At 48.1% G+C, this 19,777-nt stretch overlaps 1 protein-coding gene across 23 annotated transcripts in view; it reads left to right on the top strand.

Annotated features, from left to right (window-relative positions):
• Shot (dystonin-like protein short stop) overlaps window positions 1-19,777 on the top strand; it is a 100,952-nt gene that overhangs the window by 54,124 nt on the left and 27,051 nt on the right. For 18 of the 23 annotated variants that reach the window (XM_071712111.1, XM_071712179.1, XM_071712162.1 and 15 more), the window contains 6 exons: window positions 76-549; window positions 624-1,829; window positions 1,922-2,005; window positions 3,195-3,416; window positions 8,824-8,939; window positions 9,147-18,648. In XM_071712111.1, coding sequence (XP_071568212.1) covers window positions 76-549; window positions 624-1,829; window positions 1,922-2,005; window positions 3,195-3,416; window positions 8,824-8,939; window positions 9,147-18,648 — 11,604 coding nt within the window. Of the gene's footprint in view, window positions 1-75; window positions 550-623; window positions 1,830-1,921; window positions 2,006-3,194; window positions 3,417-5,538; window positions 5,700-8,823; window positions 8,940-9,146; window positions 18,649-19,777 lie in introns of those variants that run through there. The other 5 variants (XM_071712230.1, XM_071712213.1, XM_071712222.1 and 2 more) reach the window with 2 other exon arrangements.

Genomic DNA, 19,777 nt, shown 5'->3' with positions numbered 1-19,777 from the left:
GATCTCAATTTTTTAATATAAATTTTAATTCAATATTCTAAATAAGTAATAAGATATTTTATTATTTATTTGCAGTCTTTGATGAGCGATTTGGAGAAGCGCGACATACAGTGTTCGGCAGTGCAAGATCGCGGTGAGGCGCTGGTTCTTCAGCATCATCCTGCGGCGAAAACAATCGAAGCATACATGTCCGCAATGCAAAATCAGTGGGCCCGGCTACTGCAATTTACCCTCTGCCTTGAGGTACATCTAAGACACGCCGCGCAAAATCAGCAATTCTTCAAAGATATTCAGCAGGCCGAACAGTGGATCTCCAAACAGGACGATACATTGAATACCGTTTACTCGCAATCCGATTTCGCATTGGACGAGGGAGAACGACTTTTGAAGGGCATGCAAGCGTTGCGCGAGGAGCATAATAATTATGGCGATCACGTACAGAGACTCGTGGAGAGAGCAAAGGACATCGTGCCTATGAAGCAACGCAAGCAACCTGTCACGCGACCGTTACAGGTCACTTGCATCTGTACCTACAAGGAAGTCAATGTAGTAAGTATTTCTTAATGCGGAGAAGTGAAATACATACGTTTAAGTATACATATTTCTTATCTATATCTTTGTAGATGTCTATCGAGAAAGGAGAACAGTGCACGTTGTACGATACTTCCGGTAGAGTTAAGTGGCGCGTCAAGAACACGCAGGGAGTGGAATCTCGTGTGCCAAGTGTCTGTTTCGCGCTGCAACCTCCCGATAAGGAAGCACTGGATGCTGCGGAAAGATTGAGACGACAATATGACAGAAGTGTTGCTCTCTGGCAACGAAAGAATTTGAGATTACGACAAAACATGATATTCGCGACTATCAAGGTTGTCAAGGGTTGGGATCTGCCGCAATTCTTGGCGATGGAACAGGATCAACGTACCGCTATCAGAAAAGCGCTGAATGAAGACGCGGATAAATTGCTATCGGAGGGAGATCCGGCGGATCCGCAACTCAGAAGATTGAAACGAGAGATGGCGGACGTCAATCGACTGTTCGATGATTTTGAAAAGCGCGCCAGGGCCGAGGAGGAATCGAAGAATGCTGGACGCATTTTCAACGATCAAGCGTCCTTGCTTCAGCAGGCACTCGACGAGGCCGAGCGAATTCTGAACGCGCGCATAGCCGCGCCCTTACCTCGAGACCTCGACAGCTTGGAACATTTGGTGTTGCAGCACAAAGACTACGAGCAAAGTCTGCAACGCTTGGCGCCGGATGTGGAACAAATGCAGCAGACGTTCCGCGGAATTACCCTGAAGACCCCGGCGATGAGGAATAAGCTCGACAACATTACGACCAAATGGAATCACCTGTGGAACCTGAGCAGCTTGTACATTGAACGCCTGAAGTGCGTCGAAATCGTGCTGTCCAGCCTTGAGGAAAATACGGCGGCCATCTCGGAATTTGAGATCAAGTTGGCCTCCTTCGGCGAGTTACCATCGGACGTGAAAGGTTTGCAATGCGTGTTGGAGGATCTGATGGTTCTCCAGAACGCTATCGCGCAGCAGCAAGTGTCGGTGGATCAACTGAACGAGGACGCGCATAACGCCAGGCGTCTTGTGGAGAAATCGAGACCGAATCATCGTGGTCCGCACGGCGACATGGACAGATTGGACGCTGAGGTCAACAAACTGAACGCGCGATGGACGAACGTTTGCGGACAGCTAGTCGACAGACTGCGCAGCGCTGAAACGGCCTACGGATTGGCGCAGCAATATCAGAACTCGTATCAAAACGAAGTGGACTTTGTCGATGAATCCTATGGAAAATTAGAGATGGAGAACACCAAGGTAGCGCGAACGATTTCAATGGTTTTGTGTTACTCTCTCGCGCGTTATCGATGAGATCGTTAAAGTCACGATTTTTTTTTTAATGGATTCAGAACCTGTTGAGCAAGGTGTTGGATCGCACACCGGCAATCGAGGCGGTGAATCTCACGGGCGGCAGACTGATCCGCGAAGGGAAGGTGAGGACACGTGGATCGTAATGTATAATTCGGTGCTAGTAAGCCTTATAGGTAGCCTCTTAGCTTACGGTGTGAATGCTTGCATGAATGGAGTTCTGCGTGTGTCTTACATACATACAGGTCTCATCACAGTCCATTGTACGCGCCTCCGAGGTTTTTCAGAAAATTATGCGCGCGACACGAATCCTTTCCATTTAGCGTCTCGTCGGAGCGGCCGCTTTTTCTGGAGTATCGAGCGAGCAGTCGCAAGACGCGCACCGAGACGCGTTACATCTGGCTGTGCATAAACATGAACATGAACGTTCCTTTACAGTCCGAATTTCTGCTGCTGCCTTTTTCCACCGGTCTTCTCGGCGATGTCACGTCAATTTTCTAGCGGTAAAATTCTCTATTTGCGTCCGGGCCCCGTGCCATTAAACGGCACAAACCATCTTAACTGCCATTCATTAAGTAAATATACTCACTTATGTAACGCAGCGGAGACGATACGATCTACGGGCAGCGCGCATTTGTAATATCACTAGGCCTTTCTCTCCTTTTTAACTTTAACGGCAACCTCGTTAACATAATTACATCAGAAGCACGATTGAATGAGCTGCACGACCTCGCCTTTAGCGGCGACCTAGTGCTGATTTTTGTAAATCCTAGATATATCGCATATCGCTTAGGCGCTTAACACGATTGATATTTCCCCGAATCCGCTGGAATCACAGATAACCCAGTGAGGTATAGCATGCGCAGCTGAGCGAGGTGGAGACTGACAAATTAATACGTAGGAAAATTCGCTAAGGTACACAATGAGTACTCGTGAACTACATTTCGGCACGAATTAGACACATATCCCTGCTCTTTACCAATATTAATTGCAGCGCTACTGCATTAATCGCTGCTTGTCCTTAGCGCGACTACGAAGTAGCCCCGAAATTATTTCAAACACGATTAGATTAACGTACCGACGGGAGTAACCGGCAGCTACCATTAATACACTTGTTTACCGGAAGTACCACATTGGGTTGTCAAAAGATCACAAAGATCGCCAGCCGCGCGGTGAACACACCGCGCGCGGCGATCTCAACGCCTCGTCTCTCGCTGTCGCTTTCGGAATCCGCTAACGGTAATTGCCGCGCGCACACATACACACAGCGATCTAATTGCACTAACCATAACGGACTAACCGGAAACCCCCTAGATTTACGGACAAAGGCTCCGAGCGTTCAAAGAACAATTGGAAGATATCTGCCCGTCGTTGGACGCATCGGTGAAGAGGCCGCGGAGAGATTCCGTTATTACGGTCGATAATGTTGCGCGCGATCTAGATACCCTGAACCGAAGATACACGACCCTCGTGAACCTGCTTGAGGAGCGAGTCAGGCAGCTGGCACTACTACATCCTGAGGACACTTCCCTGCAGGTGAGTTTTACATTTTCTCTTTGTCTGCGGTCTCTCTCGAAATCCGCCTGTGAAAGTAGACTGTATATCTATTTCTCCGGCAGAGTCTTGGGACTCTTCGATTAAAGAAAACGAAAAGTGACGATTCTTCAACACGTTCAATATTTTATTATTTTTTTTTTAGAAATTGCCATTACCGCAAATAGAATAAATCGGAGTTGTTCTCCAAGAGAGGACATCGACATCGTCCGGCACGCGTAATTTTTCCTATCGCTGTTATTGAGCAATCAGAGGCAGCTCGAAGGGCCGTAGGCGAAGTGGGCTGCCGGGTATTTTTTATTAGGTTTAACCTTCGCCACGTGTTCGAAACGTGAAACGGAATTAATACCGAGGCACGGCAAGGCCTCGCAATTTGCATTGCCGATGGGCGAACGTCGAGAATCCGCGAAGCTATTAAGACCCTCGATCGTAACGCTTCGACGTTCGGCGAAACGACTTATCGCGCGATAACGAATTAGAACTATTTCTAATCACGCGAAGGTGATTTATTACGTCAAAGTCGTACGGGATACGAGTCCCGCATCGATCCTTACAGTAAGAGAGAACGAATTAACATTAATTTCCGAATAACGAAAGGATAACGAATGTTAGGTACGACGGATCTTTTTTTTTTCGCATATAACACGCACGCAAAAAAAAAACGCTTTTTAAGTAAAATTGTTACACAAGATAAATACGAGGTAAATAAAACTTAAGGCTCTTATCATGCTCCTCGAAGGTAGTGCTTGCGACAATCGGTCGAAAATCACGCGTGGGCTTTTTCATCGCGGAACGAGGGAGGCGTATCTTCCGAGAAATGACTCGATCGAGATTTCTCGGTCTCGGCAACCGCGCGCGGTGACATAAGCTGAAATTAATGAGCGGCGATGAACGGGCGCTCTCATGAGCTCTCGAGAATCCGTATGTGCCCGCATCTCCCGCAGGTATAATTATATTCCGAATGACGACGACGTCAGAAATAGCGACTATTTTTCTCGGTGCTATTACGCGCCTCGCCAGGTATCGCGTAAACGCCGGAAGGTGTGCGGACCACACGGTTTTTTGTTGTTGTTTTTTTTTTAAATCTAATCGCGATTGGTTCGCGTGCGCTCGCCACCGTCGCGTCGCCGTCGAGATCACGTCCGTCACGCCGCTACCTCGAGGGGGTTTGTTTTCCCCGGTCGTGATCGAGCGAAGCAGCCGTTTTGACACGCGACCGACTTTCGCCTCCGATTAACGGCGGCTTTTCATCTTTCCCGCTCGTCGTGCCGGCCTCGTGGATCGATAGGGCCGCACGATATGCCGACGCGAAGGCAGAACGAAAAAGCAGTGGCGCGTTTACACCTGTTGAGGCCCCCCAGTGCGTCGGAATTAGTTCGTTGCAATTAAGTTCGGGCTGAAAAAAATGAGGAAGAATATGTCTTCGTTAAATTGTACACGTTTAATTTAATTACATACATTTTATCTAATTTCACCGTGCTTCTTAGAAAACGCAGCTCAGTTTGACCGTCACGGTGTATTTTTCTTGGCTTTACTTTGATGAACATTTTGCTTTATTAATTAAAATCATTAGTCTGGCTTTCCGAATGAGGAAGTCGGTAATCCGCGCGTATTTTTACAAATAAGCTTCAAATTCCTGCCGCGACACGAGCATCAATCAAGATTAATCGAGAGACAAGGCCATCGGTCTTCAGCGTAGCGTCCTTAATTCCTAACGCATCGTTCACCGTCGCGATATAAGCCTCGTAATATATTTACGACTCCGAGGAGCACCCGTGTGTGACCAGAAATGTTAAACGAGCTACGACCGACTCGCGCCGACTAGCGCGATTGCCGAAAAATGCGAAGTACATACGTCCTCGAGAGCGAAATGAAAGCGCGGTCGATTACGTAATCAAAACGCATCGGAATGCGGCTCGTTGAATCGAGGCCGATTTTTTAAAAGCACGAAAAGAGCCTCGGGGGTCCTAGAACAGCCTGAACGAACTGCCAGTGAAGCACCCACGCTTAAACGCGCCACTGGACCGGCGGTGCGTCGGCGCCGCCACTCGCGTCTCCTCCGAGGACCGGCTCGGAGGAGAGAGAGACGAGTCGCCGCAGTCAGGGACCGTCGGTTGCGCGAATGACCGTCCGCTCGTCGAACATGCTCGCCGGTCGTGCGAACGATTAGACGTCGTCGTCGTCGTCGTCGTGAGCGCGATAGAGCCGCGAGAGCGATTTCGCTCCGACGTGCCCCGATGAGCGATCACGATGATCGTGCGAAAGGTACGGAAGGGTGGAGGGCGCACGAGCGTCGCGTGCTCCGGAAACGGGATACGCCGCCGGTGTCCGTCGGTGAAACCGGAAACGTGTCAGATGCGAGTGGCAAATTGACGAGTAGTCGATTACGAAATAATCTTATCGCTGGAGCGAGACGTCCTTGAGACGTCTTGGGTGTGATATCCATGGGGGTTGATCCAGAGTCACATGTCTGGACTCTGGAGCCGAGAATCGCGGAAACTGTCCGTCGACTTTGACGCGTTCGCGACTGACGAATGAGGAGCACAACCACGGCAATGAAATTCCTTTAATATCGTTTAAGTCTATTTTATTTGAACATTATTTAATGCGCGTGAAAGTTTTATAATTATTGCAAAACGTGACGAGGTTTTAGAGCTGTTGGTTAACATATGCGCACATGTCAAAACGAGTCGAGAAGTGTAATCGTGATTTGGCATGTTTCTTGCCTTCTGCGGTTCTCAAAGAAGTGACAGATCAGCTGCAGATTCTCTACAATCCTAATATCTACCTAAAACTTGACACGTTTAAAATCGTCGTTCTTTATTTAATTTTACAAATGCGTTTCTTTTTACATTGGCACGAGAAGAATATTGCTTTTTAAATTCTGAACTTATGATTTTATTGTCGTTCAGCAAGTTCTTACATCAAGAATGCGATTACTCGTGAGGAGCTCTTTGATGTGTCATCCTTTACGATGCTCTGGGTACATCTGGCGATACTTTTTGCCACTTGCGAACAGCTTAGCTCGGATATTCCTGCGTGAATTCGAATAAGTGAATATCTTGCCGCCGGTGTTTACTGTTACGAATATTTACTACTTTATTGCTGACATCCACATTCATGAACTCACGCTACTTTATTGCCGACGTCTATATTCGCGCTCGGATTTTATCGCGGAATGCAAATTTACACATGCGCGTATGCTTATATATATTAATAAAAATAAATCGCCAGAGTCATAAATTTTTATACATTCGGCGGCATATATTAAAAATTGAATGCCAAGTGTGATGCGTTTTTATCCGAAATATTTAGGCTCAATTTTTATTTTTGTTTGTGCATATTCTTATATATCCTCTTGTGTATGCAAAATGCGACGTTCGCCAAATCTTTTATTGGCGTTCGACTCGGTCGTTTCTGATTACGCTCTTATCGGCTCAACGCTGTGCGACGCGATTGATTAGGTCGTTCCAGCAAGGTAAACCGTCCACTCGTCGACTTCTTATCGATAGCGCGATTTCACTGGGAATCGGTTTACGTACGTTGCACTGTCACCTGCATTGTTATTTTTCCCGGGGTAGCTCGCGTCTTTAAATTCACCGTACTCGGCGTGTCTAATAGCGGATTCTTATTTTAACGCGTGCACAGAGTGACCCAGAAACTGATCGGTATTCGAGAGAGAGAGAAAGAGAGAGAGAGAGAAGAGTGAAAGAGCGATCGGGGTCTTCTAGATTATATCGAATTTATTTTTGTATATCTCGAAACTTTCGCGGTTGTTTTTACACTCTTGATAACTCGTCAAAGATATTTTAATCTTCAGTTGCTCGGAACTCAAAGATTGTATTGACACTCTGAAGATAAAACGACCGTCATTCTTTATTTGAGTTCCGTTTATCGCGATATCGTAAATGTTTTTAAATGACTCTGCATTTACATGCATGAAAAGCCACGTGTGTATATCACGATTAAACGGTGACGAGACTGACACAATGAGACGTATAACGACCGAAATATATAATAATACTATCGAGCCAAGTTGAACGACTTCCCGATTATTTTTTAGATAAGCAAACTGCGTCAACGAAAGCAAGTAAATTAATTTTTCATTAACATAATTTGTACAACCGGTATATAGACGATCGATCGCCCGAAGGTCGGCGATCACATCGATCAGATATAATTCGGTCGGTGGATTTACGATGCAATTAAATCGGTAACGGGTTGCTTCACGGTCACTATTAATATTTGTTGTGTTCTTCGTTAATTTTATTTTTATTAGCATGAATTGCTTCATCCGTATAAAATTAACGTTGTTAGCGTCATTAAGGAGATGACAATATTTTGTTTGTGAGTTTAGAAGACATATTATTCGGATAGATTGCTGTAAATTATTATTTCTTTTTACATTTTCAAATCAATCCGACGATTTGTTTCAAATATTTCTACAGATATTTGTGTTCTGCGTTCGATACGTGATGGACGTGCTTGATTGCTATCTGGCATTAAAATTTATGCACGTATAAATTTCGTATAATGTTATTTCGTAACTGAATTATGTTCCATTCGGGATTTCAAGGCCCGCCGGCTTGTTCTTCGTCAGGTCGCACGTGTTCTCCCATGTCTCCTTGGATTCCATGAGTTGACAATAATGGGAAAGACAGCATCCGTCTTCGCGATGACATAAGCAAGTGACGTAGACTCTTGACGGACGCCTACGAGTGCGAGGCAAGATTATCACGCGTCCGAAATTACGCGTTTTGGTATTGCGATACCTCTCTCGTTCGGAATTGGGTAATTAAAGGCAAGGCGTGCGTCGCGCCGGATAAAATTTTGCGTAAGAGTGATTCGCGTTCGGCGCGTGCGTGAGCAATGCTATATTTAAGAATCCCCGTCTCGGCTGAAAGATCGCGCGGCGCGGCGTGGCACGTGGTCCAATTATACGCTGGTCCCCGCCGCATGTAAACTTATGCATCGCCGCGCGGGCTGACTCATTTAAATGCATGCGAGAAGTCCGTGGACGATTCACAGCGTGGATGACGCGGTCGTTAATCGGCTTTTGGTAATCGAAAGATCGACAGGTTGACCCAGATGTACCCAGGGTCTTTAAAAGGACGGCGAAAGACGGCATTTGACCTTTTACATAAGCAACTTTCGCGAATAGTGGATTCAGTTACCGTGAAATAAATTTTGTCTGAACGAAAGTTCGATTTAAAATAGGAATTTTTATATCGATAGTTATTATTCTTTTATCGTGCCTTTATCGAAGAAAAATTGAGACTGCAGACTCCGCGAATTCTGAACGTCACCGTTCGATGTAGAAACAAATGCATAGCAAATATATGTAAAACGTATGATTGGACCGTTTCCTGCAAGTCGCAAAATGTTTCAGCGTGTTCTTCAAGAACAAAGGCCGCTGCGGACGTTCCGCACAGAGTTCAACATATACGAAAGCACTACTAGCGAGGAGCGTTACACATCCACAACCACACACTACACACAATCGCAGTGAGTATAACTTGCGTTAGAAGTTGGGAAGTCCCGCCTATTCGCGCAGTAGAGAAGTACCCTTCATCCGCTATATGATACTACACGATAGGAGCTTATTCTCCAATTACCTTAGATCCACATTTAAGAAATGAATTCAAGCTTTTTTGATGCAAGCGAGGTGCGTTTCGGTCCGACGTTGACACTTCTCGATGGCTCTTACCGCAGATACACCTCCGAGAGGCATGAGTCCACCGAGACGACTTTCTCAAGCGAGACCTCGAAGCGAAGTTACAGCGCGGAGCAGGCCGCGTGTCGTCCTAATGGCGAGACCACCAGCCCGGGGGCCGTTCCACCCGTCGGCGCCGGTGGTGCCCTGCTCAAGCGTTCGCACGAGAGCGGTACAACGAGCTCCAACAGGCGACAGCATCAGCAGCAGCAGCAGCAGCACGAGTTCTCGTCCGTCGTGGACGGTGGATTTAGTAGCGAGCTTAGGGATCTTAGGAGGGTGGCGCGGGTCGACGACGGGGGTGTTATCGGGGCGGAGAACGTGATTGACGTTAGGGGTATCGTAGATCCGAGCACCGGCGAGGTCCTGACCGTAGGCGAGGCGATCCGGCTCAGGATCCTCGACGTTAGGAACGGTAGAATAGTGACGTCGAGCGATGGCAGGACGAGCGTGTCGATTGAGGAGGCCGCTCGCGACGGTATCATCGACGCGGCGCTGGCCGATCGGCTGTTAGGTCCATGCGGGGTGAACGAGGAGGGTCATCGGGTGTCGCTGCTCGAGGCGATCCAGCGGGAGCTCTGCGATGCCGAACGGGCCGACATCGCGGACCGAGTTAAGGTAACGACAGCACGTCACGACGACGGTGGCGGAAGTAACGCCGCCGCCACGGGATTTAGCGTTGTCGATGCGATGAGAGAGGGCTTGTTGGACCCGGCCACGGGGGAGGTCATCGCCGAGAACGGCGAGCGGATCTCGATCGAGGAGGCGTACTCGCGCGGCTATCTTACTAAGGTGGATGTGACCGTTAGGGTGACTCGTAATGCCATCGCGCTCTCCGACGCGATATCGCAGGGTCTCGTGGACGATCGGACCGGCCGCGTCGTCGACAGGATTACTGGCGAGTCTTATCCGTTAGACGAGGCCGTCGACAAGGGTATTATCGATCCGAACGTGAAAGAGATCGTGGACACGAAGAGTGACAGCAAGATGACAGTGGCCGAGGCCATGAATCGCGGTGTACTGAACGCTAAGAGCGGTAGATACATGCACGGTTTGTCAATGGAGAAGCTGCCGTTCAAGGAAGCTCGACGTCGGCAGCTGATCGTCAAGCCGATGACGCTCAAGGACTGTTATGATCTGGAAATTATCGATGACAAAGGTAAAATCGCCAGTCCGGCACACCGTGGAAAATTAACGATACTGGAGGCCATATCCCGCGGCGTTCTAGACTCGGAGAACGTCAAGTCCATAGTAGATACTCGAACCGGCGAAATGATAACTTTAGCCGACGCTTTAACTAGCGGAATAATCAAAATCGACGGCACGTATCGCGATATGTTGAAGGCTGAAGAGTTCCCTATCTCTCAGGCTGTCGAGAAAGGCCTGATCACGTCGGTGACCCAAAAAAGCATTTTCGACATTGACGGCTTCAAGGATCCGGTTTCTGGCGAGTACATCAGTCTGAACGCGGCGTTGCTGAAAGGTCTGATCAGCTCAAAGTCGGGCGGTACTTTCACGATCGACTTGAAAACCGGAAAGACCGTTTCGTTGAGCGAAGCAGAGGAGCAGGGTTACATCAGGTCGGAAGTGCTGGAGATGCTGAGCCGCGGCATCGGCGTCACTGAGAACGGACGCGAGGTGAGCATTCTCGAGGCAGTGCTGCTTGGATTGCTCGATCCGAAATCCGGTCAATTGCTGGATCCACGTAGCAAAAGAATAGTACCTTTGGAGGAGGCGATCAAGCGGGGACTCATCACTCCCGATGGTGCCGCGCTGCTTACCAGCTTACTGAATATCGCGGTTACCACGCAGACCGTAACGAAGACCGTCAGCAGATACGTGACGACTCTGCAAACCGGCGAGACTGTTACAAGAGATTACAAGATGAGTTACGATGAAGCATTGAGCAGCGGCTTGATCGACGAAAGTAGAAACGAGTTTAGGGATCCCGACTCGGGAGCGACGATGTCCATCGAAGACGCCTTTAGGCAAAGCTTGCTCGGTGATGATGGTCACCAACGCGTTATGCATTCGCGAGAGCGTACTCCGGATTCGTTGCAGACAACTTTCGAAAGCACCTTAACGACAAGTATCGGTGAAGCACCTAGTAGAAGAAGCGAATCGCCACCTAGGGCGATTGGCACGGTTACTAGTATTATTACCAAAGAAATTGCTCCGCGAGCATCATCTACGCCGACGAAAGAGTCGTCCTCGGTTACGATAGCGATCGCACCATCAACGATGACTGATTCTGTTTCTTCTGTACGAGATTCAACGGCCAAGGAGATCTCGTCAGCCACGAAAGTTAGCGAATCGAAATGGATGTCCGAAATGATGTCGAAAACAAGTTCGTTCGAGGAAACGCATGTAGTAAGTCACGATCTTAAATCACCTTTGCGTGATGAAAAACAAGACATGGAAACAGAAGTAATCTCACCAGTTACACCAACTACTAGTCGTACATCGGAGATCATGAAATTCATAGACAACGAACGTGTTTCCATGGATAAACGGGTGTTTGAACTACCCACGGATGGCTGGACACTCGCCGAAGCTATCGACAGGAAACTATTTGACCCTGCTACAGGTCTTTTCATAATTCCAGGCACCGACAGATTGGTTTCCTTCGAGGAATGCATTAAATTGCAGATCATCAATCCGAATTCTGGCTTCGTTATCGATCCCAACAACGGAAGAAAGGTATCCTTGGTGCGAAGCTTGGAGAAGAATATTCTGGACTCCACGGGTCACTACTGCTATCCGCAAAAGATCTCGATGAGAGAAGCGATCGCGAATGAATTGATCATACTGGAAGGCAGCTCGAGCATGGATAGCGATAACACTAACCAGAGACTTCTTCAGATCACGAGGGTTTCGGGCAAGCCCGATAAAGTGGAGTTGACGCGTGTTGGCGATCCTTCCCAGCAACTGGAGATAAAGACCAGCGACGAAATGTCTACGCCGGATCCGGTGCAGGTAACTCAAGGAGTGATTTACGATCCGGCAACGGCTCTAGTGATCTCCACCAAAACCGGCAAATCCGCGAGTCTCTTAGCCGCCGTTTCCGAAGGAACGATACCATCTGCCGCCGTAATCGTCAAGGATCCAACGACGGGTAAAGACATCAGCATGGCGGACGCTGTCAACCGCGGTATTCTCGATATTAATACGCGTGAATATAAAATCGACGATGGCAGGAAGATATCTCTGATCGACGCGGCAAAATTCGGAGTGATAGCCGTTCTTGGTGCTCCCCTTGCGGCCACCGCGGCCGCCATAGAAGCGGTACAAAGAACGATGGTGAAAGATCCAGTAACCGGTAAGAAAGTGCCGAGAGAAGTCGCCATTGAACGTGGCATCATTCCGATGGACGAGAATACAACTTCGCCGATTATTGAATCCGCAAGTGGTACCCCCGACGAAAATGAAAAAGTTATTGTGAAACATATTGTACACGAAGAACCTGGAAATGTTCGCGTATCGAAGGAAGACGCTAAGAGTGCAACTTTGATTGACTCAAAATCTGTCGGTGATGTTACGGATGGTGAAAGTTTAGGCACGAAGACCAGAGCGCGAGTGACGGTCGAGCCGAGATATCAAGTTACGATTGGTAAAGCGAGAACGTTATCGCAGAGCCCCGAACGAGAAGCGAAGCCTATCGTTCTGCAGAAAATGCGAAAGAGAATAGTAAAAGTTGAGGAAGCGTGCAAGAGCGGTCTCATCGACGTGGAAACAGCGGATACCTTCGCGAGGAAGATGTGCAACGAGAAAGGGGAGCCGATTACTCTTTCGGAGGCAATCCGTGACGGCCGAATAGACGCTAATCAGGGACAGATCGTGGATCCACAAAGAGGCGACGTGCTTAGCATCGAGCAGGCTATCGATCGCGGAATTCTGGATCCAGAGAGCGCGCATATATTGGTGCCTTTGGCGAAAAGCTTGTCCGTGCACAGCTTGTACAAGCAAGGCTTGCTGGAACCTTCGGAGGGTAAAATCGTCCATCCAGAAACGGGCGCGTATCTCACCCTCAACGAGGCTATAGCATGCGAGATAGTGGATCCTTTATCTAACTTGATGTTTACCACCGACGGCCGTACCGAAACGTTGCTGTCTGCCATTGCGAACGATATTATCGATGCAGAGAGATTGTTGGTCAAGACGAAAAGCGGCAGCGTGAATCTAGTCAAGGCGATAGAGAACGAGGCGATAGAGAAAGTGTTCGAGCTGAAAGAACCGGCCGAATCTTTTAACATACCGCCGGCAGGAATGACGTTCCCCGTAGCGCTAAAACGTGGACTGATAGACATTAGCAAGAAAGAAATACGTCATCCGATTACCGGGGAGCACTTGCGACTGGAGGACGCTATAAAAGATGACTTTATCATGGCATTACCATATCCAGTGGCTCCTGACAGTATCGAAATAACGAAGGCTTTGGAATCGGGATTGATCGACAGGGACAACGCTGTATTTTTCCATCCCACTACGGGAACTCCAATTCCAATTGTCGAGGCTGTCGAGTCTGGCCTGCTCATCATCAAACCGCCGGCTCGCGGTGAAAATACAGCCATTACTGAGACAATTACATCGTATCACACTATCACGACCAAGACTGTCGAGCTTTTGCCTGGTTATGCACTGAAGAGCGCGATGGAAGTACAAGATATTAATACCGGTAATATTATCACTATCGAAGAGGCTCGACAAAGAGGTATCATCAAGGACGAATCTGAAACCAAGCGAGAATTCACGACGAAAGATATCAAGATGTCCTTCGATCACGCGGTGGAGAAAGGATTGGTAGATATGAATACGGGTATTTTCACCGATCCTTGTACCGGTACTACAATGCCTATCGCTAAGGCCGTCGAGAAAGGAATCCTCGATACTTCATCTAGCAAGAGTGAATCTGAAACACCCAGGGAATCGTCTAATAACAGTTTGACCGTATTAGAGGCAATCGAGCGGATTTACGACGAAGAAACTGGGACCTTCAAAGATCCCGAGACGCACGAATCCTACAACTTGACGGAAGCGATGAAAGTAGGCCTAATCGAACCCGATTCCGTGCTTTATAACGTGAAAACCAAAGAATCTATCACCACCAGAGAGGCAGTTGAGAAAGGTTTGCTCGATCCCGTCACTGGAAAAATGAAGATCACGCGGGATCAAAAGGATCGTTCGATCAGCATAGCGGAAGCTACGAAAATGGGTCTCCTGGCAGTCGTCGCCGCGCCAGTCTTAGCTGGAAAAGCAGTTGTCGACGCAATTTCGAATCGTAGGTCTAAAGAGACAAAGCCGAGTGCATCCGTGACGACGAAATTATCTGTCTCGGTGAAGGAATCGAGTCCGCCTTCAAAAATTATTTCAAGCCAAATTACCCAGAGATCTCGTGTCGATTCTCACGAGAGTGAAGAAAAGAAATCAAGCAAAATGGAAATGCAGAAACAAGCGCTTTCAGATGCAAGAATGACCGAAGAGATTCAAATTACAGAGACGGAGGATTACGAAATGGAGGACGACAGTCAATTGAAGAGAATCACGGACGAAGAAACGCCAAGGCACATCTCAATAATGATTACGAAAGAATTAACGCCTCAGATTCTTGCGGAATTCGGAGTGTTTGATCCTGTAAGAGAGAAATTCTTGGATCCGGAAACGGGTACCGTCACTTCCTTCAACGATCTAGTCCTGAATCTAAAAGTCTTCGATCCCGATCGAGTGCTCGTCAAGGATCTGTCATCCAAGACGGACTTGTACGTGACACTACGCGAGGCAATCAACCGGCCTCTTGTAGACAGGAACGTCGCTAACATGGTCGATCCGAAGACCGGTAAGAAGATACCGTTCTTCGAGGCGGTGCGCTTGGAATGGATCAAGGAGGAACCGGAGGATGAGATAGAGAGAGAACAGTTCGCAGAATCTCAACCTCTGGGCTTGCAAGAAGCTATCGACATCGGCGTGTGTAATCCCATCACAGGAACGATTCGAGATCCGAAAACGGGACAAGCGTTGTCCATGAACGAAGCTATTGACGCGGGTCTCATCGACGCTGACATGCTCGGCGTGAGAAATCCGATCACTGACGAGGTCGTGCCGTTTTCCGAGGCGCTGGAGACCGGCGTCGTGGATCTTCGCAAGGACGTTGTCATCAATACCGAAACGAGAACGGAAATCGATATCACGACCGCGTTTCTGCGAGGTCTGATCGTGCCCGTTTCTCGTAAGCCGATCTCACTGGAAGCTATTATCAGACAAGGTCGCTATGACGCGGATACGGGAAGAATAGAAGATCCTCTGACTAAACAATCGATTGACGTCGAGGAGGGTGTTCGTCGAAGCGTCGTCGATGCTTTTATCACCGAGATCGAGGACACGAAAGCCGGCTCGTCCGTCTCGTTGGACGACGCGCTGACGATGAATTTGGTGATTCCCAGCACAGGTCGTTTGCGCGACACGAAAGCCGGAGAGCTTCTACCTTTAGACGTAGCGCTTGATAAAGGTCTGATTATCACAACACCGTTTGTGCCTTCGCTGATCGACGCGATTGTTCAGGAATACTATTCACCGAAGACTGGTCTCGTCCTGAATCCTATGACTGGTGAAAATTTAACGCTGAAAGAAGCATTGGCCATTGGTTACGTCAACGGCTCCACCACAGTGGTAAAAGATGATAGAAAGGATAGCGTTATTCCCCTCAACGAGGCAGAGGGAAGTAAGCTGATAGATCTAGTAAGAGGAACATTGACCTATCCACATTCCATGACATTGGACGTCGCCTTTGAGAAGGGATACATCCTGAGTACTGTAACGCCGTGGACGCTACAAGAAGCCTTAGCTCTTCAAATTTACGACCCGAAGTCCGGTACTTTCAGTATTGATGGTAATAATTGTACTTTAGAGGAAGCGATCGAGAAAGGTTTTATTAGCAAGGATAGTCCATCGATTAAAGATCCGAGAAACAACGATATTATATCTCTGGGCGACGCTATCAATCACGGCTTTATCAACGCGAAGACCAGCACGGCAGTGGATCCATGTACCAGTGCGGCTCTTTCATTGACCGATGCGTTAGATCGCGGCTTTATAGTGCCGGCGAAACGTAAGATATCCCTACCGGACGCCGTCTTCAAAGGCTTGTACGATCCGAAAACCGGACAATTTACAGTACCTGACACGCAAGAGAAGCTTCCTACTGATCGCGCGATTAAGATGGGCGTGATAGATGCCACGACTGCGATTGTACGAGATCCCAACGGTGACGTGATGACATTCAACAAGGCTATTAAGACTTCCATAGTCGATCCCAAATCTGGGACGGTTAGTCATGCCAGAGGACCGCCTGTAGATTTCCAGGAAGCGCTGGAACGTGGCTTGCTCCTCGAAACAAGAAGACCGATGAGCTTCAGCGAGGCAATTTCAAAGAGCATTCTCGATGAGAAGACCAACAAATTTTTAGATCCGCAGACGGGCAGTTATCTAACAGTATTAGAAGCCATACGAAAGAATCTAATAGATGCTGACTCTGTTACTGTCAAGGATACGAGATCTAGCATCTGGAAAACGATGACGCTAATGGAAGCTATACAATCGGACTACATAGACGGCACTACTGGCTACCTTAAAGACCCCAGCAAGGGTAACAGGAACGTATCTCTGAGAGACGCCTTCGAATCTGGCCTCATCGTTGACAATAGAGCCGCCGTGTCTTTGCAGCGTGCCATCCATCAAGGATTGTACGACGATAATACGGGCAAGATTACCGATCCAAGTACAGGCAGAGCCGTGACGTTGCACGAAGCGATGAGAAAATGCATAATCAGTCCTACGTTGCCGTGTTATTGGGACAAACGTGGCGAACGTTTGTTGTCATTAGCAGAGACATGTCGCGCTGGCGTAATCGACAGACGCACCGGGATGTTCAAGGAACCAGGCGCCAGTGGTTCGGTCTCGTTGTCAGTCGCGTTGCAGCTCGGTCTCATTGTCGACATAGAGAGCATGGGATTCGGCTTGTACGAGGCGATATTGATGAACATGTACGACGTCTCGTCGGGCAAATTCGTACATCCGACCAGCAACCGCAAGCTGACGCTAGCCGAGGCATGTCAAGTAGATCTAATAAACCCCCTGACATCGATCGTTAAATGCACCGGATCTAACAGATACGTCCCGTTGACCGAAGGAATTTCCTCGGGCATCGTCGACGACATTCGCGGCATGTATGTCATTCGCGAGCTTGACAAAGCGATTAATCTGCAAGAAGCGGCGAAGAAGGGCTTCATCGTCACGTCGAAGATGCCCCTCTCGATCGAGGAGACGGTCAAGTGCCGCCTTTACCGTGGTGACAGTGGTAAATTCACTAATCCTGTTGTTAACGAGTATCACGACTTGCTTCAGGCGATCAACTGCGGTCTCGTAGATCCTGATACTACCGCCTTGAAGGATGCGACGACCGGACAGATCAAGTCGCTGCTGACGGGCATCGAGGATGGGACGGTCGATGTGTCGCGGGGAAGAATATTAGATCCCAAGACGACACGCGCTTTTAATATTGATGTAGCTTTGGAAAGAGGCCTGTTGGTCACGATTGACAAACCTCTGGCGCAACAAATAGCACATAGATCACCTTTAGAGGCCTCCAAAGCCGGACTTGGCGACAAAAAAGTCAAAGAATGCACTCTAGAAGAAGCGATCAACTATCAACTGATCGATCCGAACACGTCGGTTGTGAGAGATCCTAGAACCGGTCGGTTCGTGACGACGGCTACAGCGATCGCGGACGGTGTCGTAGATCCTTCCGTCAGAGGTACAATTAAATTGAACGGCGGAAGCAAGAGAGAACCGCGTTTCGTGCGTTTCGGTGACGTTACCGTATTCGTTAGGGAACCCCTCACATTCGAAGAGGCGGTCGAGAAAGAGTACCTGTCGCTGGAATCGGGCAAGTTCACGGATCCGATCTCGAACGAACAATTGACCCTCAAGGAGGCGGTCGGTTTCGGTATCGTAGACTCGGACTCGGCGTTGATTAAAGACTCGCAGAAGAAGAAGCTGGTGAAATTGCCGGAGGCGTTCCGCAAGGGCATGATGGACGCGGAGAAGGGCAACGTGCTGGACACGGCCACGTCCAAGTTGTACAGTTTGTCCAAGGCCCTGGAAGCCGGCCTGTTGATCACCCCGCGGAACGGCGTTTCGTTCATCGAAGCGCTGCAGTTCGGTCTTTACAATCCGACCACGGGCGGCTTTCACGATCCCTTCGTTGTCACCTCCGTGCTAGATCGTAGACGCCTCACGCTGGCGGACGCAATCGAGTCGGGTCTGATCGATCCATCCACCACGGTGATTAAAGATCCGTTCACGGGTAATATCGCGAGTCTGTTAGAGGCAGTGAATAGCGGGAAGGTAGATTCCGTAGGAGGCAGATTAGTCGAGGACACTGACGGCAAGAGTATCGACTTCGTGAGGGCCTTGGAGCGGGGTTATATACTCGCCGCTGAAGCCAGGGTAAGTAGGACCAGCGAGAATGATGCCTTTTACACAACCCCGCGACTCCCGCACCGATTGACTCTTTTTCCTCCGTTCGTTTTATTTTTTTCCCCCTTGCTCTGTTTGGGTTTCTCCAAGTTTTCTCACATCCGAATTTACGTTTGCTACTGTTTCCACTTACGATTCTCTAACAGCTTCTTCCGAGAGTTGGATGTGATTATCATTACGCTATCACACGAATCGACATTACGTTTTATTGTCGTGCGAACCTCATTCCGTCACATTTCGCCTTGCCTTGATCCGACGTGAATTTTTATACCATTATCATTCGCGAGGAAAGCCGCGCTTGCTGGCATGATGGTCCTTGCACGGACCTCTTTAGATCTTCGTTTTCGACTCGCATGACATTTTTATCTTGATCAAGGATTAAGAGGAAATAATATGTGTAATGTGCATGGACATAAATTAAAAACGTTCTCATTCTGATGTTTCTTTCTCCCTCTACTTCATAGAGGAATCATCCCCGTGCTTCCTTTTATCGGAATGCTCGCTTCAAATTATCTCATTCAAATTTATCTCAGATTTATCTCGGACTCTCCTCGTCATATAATATGTCATACTTACCTTCGTGCTTACCTTCCTTCATTACCTTAATGTGGGTTCAGTAAAGGCGGCCATCATCACGAACAACCATTAATCGGACATCGCGTACGTTCTCTCGGGCTCGTCATTTACAATCGGCGATCTGCAGACCATCGGACAATATCGAACATCGCATCATGAACAATACCTCCGCCACGAATATCATTAATCCTAAGCCAAGTTTTGTCGCATCAACAACGCTAATCCCTTTTTAATAAATTAAGTAGCATTAATCTATAATTTTATCGTTAATCTATAATTTTATCATTAATCTAATAATTTTAACTCGCTTATCTTATTTTTCGCGATAAAACTTCCATCGTCTTACGTGCAGCGCGATGCAAAAGTTACATCTATATGATTTATTTCAAAGAGACTTATGAAAATACAGCAATTTCTCAGTAAACTGAATCATATATTCGATCATCCTGATGCTAATAATTTTCTTTGGTTGGGAAAAAAAAATACAAATCATTCGCTGAGCATACTAATGTGTACGGCATGC

The sequence above is a fragment of the Temnothorax nylanderi genome, unplaced genomic scaffold (assembly GCF_030848795.1).
Source record: "Temnothorax nylanderi isolate EJ_2023f unplaced genomic scaffold, tnyl_v1.0 TNYL_tig0005_pilon, whole genome shotgun sequence".
NCBI classification, from domain to species: Eukaryota; Metazoa; Arthropoda; class Insecta; order Hymenoptera; family Formicidae; genus Temnothorax; species Temnothorax nylanderi.
Note: the sequence above shows the minus strand (reverse complement) of the source record. Positions and strands in the feature narration are given on the sequence as shown.